We start from the raw sequence: 5,974 nt of genomic DNA on the forward strand, positions 1-5,974 counted from the left end.
CCTACAACCAAATGCCAATATAAAGATAATATTAGGATAATTTAAAATTTTGTAGGGAACTATTATTTTTTTGTAAAGCATAAAGACCACATTTATAACTTACTCTATATAAGAATATAGAATGAATATAGTTTCATATTTAACTTTGGGGTTTTTTAATAATTGTTAATTGAGTCAGATCTGATTGAGTTAATGTATGATTGAGTCAGACCTAACATCTTATCAGATCCCGTAAAAGATATATTAGAGGCTATAAGACCGAATCAAAAGGATTCTAACTCCGATATCAAATAGTCTGAAACCGAGTTAGACACAACTTCTTAGCAGACCCAATACAAATCATATGACTCCTTGTATTGTTTCCGTGATTTGAAAACTTTTTGTGGTTTCTAGGAATATCAAATTTGATTCCTAATTATTTTTGTCTTCAAGTATGACCCGTGTTTTTTTTTTTTTTTTTTTTGTGGATGGTCATTTTGGCTCTCTCCGTCAAACTGGATTCATTAAGTGACATCACGGACAAAGTAGACGAGAGTATTTTGGTCATTTGACTTAACCCCTTCCAATTTAATGGAATGGGCCAAAAGGACTATCCACAAAAAGTATTCAAACCACAAGGACCATACTTGAAGAAAAAGAAAATTAGGAATCAAACTTAATACTACTAAAAACCACATAGACCATTTACGAAAACTAGTCTTTAGATTTTAATAATAAGTTGTAAAATAAAATAAAATATTTAAAAAGAAGAGAGGCCTGCATATCCACGCAAGCCCAAAAAGCTCCAAACAGACCAAGGAATCTCTCGTTCTCTCACGCGCAGTTTAACATTTCCCTTCAACAAATTCTTCTTCTTCTCTTCTTCAATCTACAATTCCACATAGCCACACAACTGATTCTGCAACATGAATCAGAAAGCGCGCGTTAGTAAAGAGCTTAATGAAAAACACAGAAAGGTTTGCTTTCTATCATTCGCGTTCCTTCTCCGTTCATTTTTTTTGTTTGCTTGCACTGTTTCATAAACCTTTTTTGGTAATTTTATATGGTTGTTTGGAGAAATTATGATTGATTTGGTGTTTAATTATATGATTTTAGTTTTGACTTTTATTCCAATTTCCAAACGATTTTTATTGTGCATCCATTGCTTTGAAATCAATCAATTTCGCTTGTAAATTCTCATATGAGATTGCCGTAGTTTCTGTATGATTTACTATATCAGCTGGTTCACAAGGTTACGACTAAATCAATAAAGAAACGTTTTAGGAAAAAAATATTTAATTTCTATAATTGCCATTGCTTTTTTTTTTTTTTTTTTTTTTTTCCATTTGTGGGGGTGTTTAAGATATTATTGTTTCTTAAAAAATGGATATTTCTATGGCTGATTGTCGATATTATCTGTGATTTGGTGTTTAAGAATATGATTTCAGCTGTGATCTTCATTAATTTTACCACCATCACATTTGCTTCAGCTCTCTATACACTGCTCTTCAATTATCAATTAGGTATTTAGATTCATATGTGCTTGGTTTATCAAACCTTACTTTTAGAATTCAGAATTGAGTTTTGATTTTTCAAATTGATGTTGATTCTCATAACATATCGTAAATTCATAATAAATGGTTTTAATTTTTGTGGATGTCCTTTTGTGCTCATTAAGCTATACTTGGGTGCAATAAAAGTTGTTTGAGAAGGCACAAAACCAAAACTTGCATTTCCTTATCCTACAACTTTTGATGCATGATATGTAATAATATCCTATTGGAATAGTTGGTTGAAATTTGGCAAGAAAGAACATTCTTTATGAGAAAAGTTGTCGTAATTCACTTGTCAACATAGTCAAAAGTTCCATCTTTTAGTACAACTACTAATGCATAGAGTACAAGTCATGAAGCATAAATAAAAGGTTTCAATTATTGGGTTGTTGATACTTGATAGGGTAGTTGAAATTTAAAGAGTAAATAATATAATGAGCAGTTGTCCAAATTCTTTTATCTACAGAAAGTCAAAATATCCAATTTTTATTAGAAGTACAACCACTTATGCATGGTGCACAAGCTGTAAAGTACAAATGAGAGGTTACAATAATTGTGTCTCTAGTAGGTAAAGCATCTTCTCATAGCAATAATAGACAACTCCAAAGTGATTATGCTATAGTGCTTCAGCTGTAAAAATTATATATCAAGAGCAGTTGTCCTAATTCGCCTACAAAAACAATGAAAAAGAAAAGCTCAGAATATGTGTCACACCTAAAATTGACTTTTGGCATACATATTTTACCATTTAGTAGAAAAAGTCGGAATCTTTTTCAGAAAACTGAAAAAAAAAGAACTTAAAAGAATTCTAGGAATTATCGATGGAGTTTGTTTTCTTGCAAATCGGCAGTATTAAGAATTCACAAAAGGGTCACATGATATATTAAACAAAGAGATAAAATCATTAATTAAATCAAACAGTTATGTGAGCTTCTTTTTTGTGTTTGTATTCAGTTGTGAGTTGGTAACATAGCTGTCAAAGAATGTCAGTTGATGCCAAGATGGTATTGTCACCAGGGCCCACTTTTTCAATGAGTTGTAACTCTTATAGGACACAACATCTCATAATTCATAATAGTAGTACTTTTAAGGAATATCAATTTGTTTGTTTTATTGTTGAAAAGTATTGATTCTCTTTCAATTGTTGGTCTTTAGTGCTAGGTAATAAGTAAAATCTTCTGGATGTAAATTAAGATTACCTTTAGTAATAACTAGGGACCAAACCTGCCAATATAGAAAAGTGTTGGGGCCAATGTATGAAATACAAAACTTATTGTGGCCAAAGTATGAAACTTATTTGGATGACATAGCTATAATTGTAAAGCATAATTCTGTGTAGTGGGAAGAAATGAAAGTAGGATACTATAATTAACAAATCAATGAAAGTACATTGCTATTTCTTGCATTTAACTTTATTCTTTTAATTAAATTTTTGCTTAATTTACTTTCTTATTGGTCTCATCATGCAGATACTCGAGGGGTTACTTAAATTACCAGAGAACAGGGAATGTGCTGAATGCAAAAGCATGTAGGTGGCATGGTATTTTAACACAGTAAAAAGAGAAATTCTTTTGTTATTTTTCAAGAAAGTAATTAGATTTTATGTGGATTATTCAAAATGTTACATTATGATTTCAGGGGTCCAAGATGGGCGAGTGTAAATCTTGGGATTTTTATATGTATGCAATGCTCTGGAGTTCATAGAAGTCTTGGAGTACACATATCAAAGGTTAACAAGAACTTTTAATTATAGAAATTATTGAATCTTTTATTCATTTTTATTTTTGTTTTTTTTTTTAGGTGAGATCTGCTACACTTGATACATGGCTACCAGATCAGATCGCATTTATACAGAGTAAGTTGTTAACATTTTTAACCATTGTATGTCTTTAGATTTTTCAAAGAAATCATTGTAATTTGTAAAATATTGCTTAAAATAAAAATAAAGGGTCGATGAATTTATAAAAAAAAAAAAGTTTATTTTTGGTTTTTGCAGGTATGGGAAATAAGAAATCAAATAGCTTTTGGGAAGCCGAGTTGCCTCCTAAATACGATAGAGTTGGGATTGAAAATTTCATTCGTGCAAAGTATGTTTTCTCTTTCTTGCTAAAATAAAAATAAAAATAAAAATAAAAATAAATAATAATAAATAAATGATTTTGATCAGGTATGTAGACAAGAGATGGATTTCTCGAGATCAGAAAGTTGAAACTCATTTGAGTATAATACGAAAAGAGAATGTTCCACTTTATAAACCCGGGACCACAACTAAGGCCATCGTTCTTTTCCCTGAGCCAAAACAGACCCCTCAACTTTACAATTTGAACAAAACAACACCTCCTCTTCCTTCTTCTACAGTTGTTGACCAACAGGTACTGTTTTGGTTGACTTTACATTATTCACTTATTTCAAAGAATTTGGTAGTAACATTGGTTCAACCCACATGCGATATGTCTAGGTCATTATACAACCAAAACAAATCGAACCCGAGTTTAAACCAGAGGAAAGTAAAGCTATTGTGGTTGTACCAGATCAAAAGGTTAATAATGACTATAATGCCACTGATCTTTTTGATATTCCCCCTGTCGATGCAAATGGCTTCAAACCTTCTTCTAGCAATGAGGATCCACAAGCAAAAACCCAAAGTAAGGATCTTTTCTGTTGTTTTAGCTTGTGCCATGTGTATTACAAGTTGTACCTTAAAGGGTACTTTAGTCTTTTTCACGAAGCGGATTAAAAGATTTCGTTGATGTAAATATTTCAGCGTTAGACAATGATGCGAAGAAATCAAGTAACAAAGTGAAGTCCGAATTTGAGGATCTTTTTGATGGATTAGATTGGGTTGCCCAAGAACCTTGTACACAAGTAAAAAACGACACCATGAAACTTTTCGAAAAGGTATTGCTTATTTTTTAAAGATATGACAATGACGATGGGCGTTTATGTCTTTTTGCACGGATGAGAGTTTGAGAGGTAGTCTATGTCAGATGTCCCATCTTTTTTGGGTTAGACAAGAAATTGCAATTTTTGTCCCATTGACATCAACCCCTGTCTCCAAATCGCAATACAACCTGATCTGTTCTGACAACTTTATATTCTTTAAACTTTTGACTAGTCAACTACAATACAACCGCTTCCGGTCCCGCAACAACAATATAAGGTGATGGGTAATCATCAAAATGGCACCAACGGTTTCCACCGTCTTCCAAATCAGGTTCGATAATAATAAATACGATTTTATTCAAATTATCAAATTCATCTTGTAAATTATAAGTATTTGTATTCATTTCAATATCAAAGCTAAAATCAGTTTGTTTGACCATGTTAGCAAATCGGAAACATCAAATCTTCACAACCTATCGGGAATCCCGGTTTTTACACAACATCGAGGTATCTCATTGATATTAGTTCTAGACTCAGTCCAGTGCATGTCAAACACAGTAAAAGAATGTTAGAATATTTGTTTATTTATTTATTCTTTTTGTATGCAGTATGTATGGTGGAAGTCGAGTTGTCCCGAGTACAAAAACTTTAGGAGGAAGTAGACCGTCCACGACATCCGCGGGACAGCTAAGCCTTCCGACTCAATTAGGAGGTGATTACGACTTCTCGTCGTTAACACAAGGGATGTTTGGAAAACGATGAGCATATTTTTATTTTTATTTTTATCGTGGGGGTTTAAAGGAAAATAAGTCATTAATTATATAGAAATAGAAATTATAGTAAATTCAATTATTCCTTTCAAGTTGTATATCGGAAACAAGTTTACTTATTGGTTTTCATTTGGATTTGTGATTGATTTGTTTTGAATATACGAGGAATAATGTAACGAAAAATAGAATTCCTTTCATTAAAGGAAGAAAAGAAAATAGATGGTATTTAGTTTGGTTTTTCCGTCATACAACTTTTAAAGCATCGTCATTTATATCAAACTTTGCTAAAATGGTTATTACTTATTATGCCATTCATTATAGTTTTAAATTAAAAGATTCTTAAATGAAATAACATCAACCTTTTACACCCTGCGAATACTATTCATACTATCATACACCAAGATTGAACTCGTGTCGTACATATTTGATATTTCAACAATTATCAACTTCCTTATGTTGATTGTTGATGGGGGTGGAGGCACATTGGGCTTGGCTTTGGGTTTGGGCTTAGGCAAGAAGGAAACAATAAGCCAATAAGTAATACCATTTACCCACCCAAATATACTTTGCAAAAGTGTTCATATTTAGGGGTGTTTGATTTAGCTTTTTAGAGGCCAAAAGATCTTTTTGAAAAAGTTATGAAAAGTCAGGTTTTCCTGACTTTTCCAAAAAGTTGATTTTCCTTCTTTGCAAAATTCAAAAGTAGCTTTTAAAAGTCTTTTGTCAAACATCTTTTGCCTATGATCTTTTTCTAAAAGGACTTTTGGTCATTCAAAAGCCAAGTCAAAC

General features: G+C 31.8%; 1 protein-coding gene across 2 annotated transcripts; it reads left to right on the forward strand.

The window, feature by feature from the left end:
- Positions 1–761: 761 nt before the first annotated feature.
- Positions 762–5,323, forward strand: LOC145102095 (ADP-ribosylation factor GTPase-activating protein AGD5-like). Of its 2 annotated transcripts, XM_079039447.1 has the most exons (11): positions 762–956; positions 3,002–3,060; positions 3,171–3,261; positions 3,333–3,387; positions 3,529–3,619; positions 3,700–3,904; positions 3,991–4,177; positions 4,297–4,430; positions 4,648–4,746; positions 4,861–4,922; positions 5,024–5,323. In XM_079039447.1, exons 1-11 carry the CDS (start codon positions 906–908, stop codon positions 5,175–5,177), a joined length of 1,188 nt encoding a protein of 395 aa, XP_078895573.1. In that variant the 5' UTR covers positions 762–905; the 3' UTR covers positions 5,178–5,323. The 2 variants fall into 2 exon arrangements, with proteins under 2 accessions (XP_078895573.1, XP_078895574.1); XM_079039448.1 differs by lacking the exon at positions 762–956 and having other exon boundaries at positions 3,002–3,072.
- The last annotated feature ends 651 nt before the right edge of the window (positions 5,324–5,974 follow it).

The sequence above is a fragment of the Lactuca serriola genome, chromosome 4 (genome assembly GCF_051521515.1).
Source record: "Lactuca serriola cultivar US96UC23 chromosome 4, Lser_US96UC23_V15, whole genome shotgun sequence".
Lineage (NCBI taxonomy): Eukaryota > Viridiplantae > Streptophyta > Magnoliopsida > Asterales > Asteraceae > Lactuca > Lactuca serriola.

Coding starts and splice junctions, on each gene's coding strand:
- LOC145102095 (XM_079039447.1), top strand. CDS start 906: ATGAATCAGAAAGCGCGCGTTAGTAAAGAGCTTAATGAAAAACACAGA. Junction 3,620..3,699: donor GAAAATTTCATTCGTGCAAA/GTATGTTTTCTC, acceptor GATTTTGATCAG/GTATGTAGACAAGAGATGGA. Junction 4,178..4,296: donor TCCACAAGCAAAAACCCAAA/GTAAGGATCTTT, acceptor TAAATATTTCAG/CGTTAGACAATGATGCGAAG.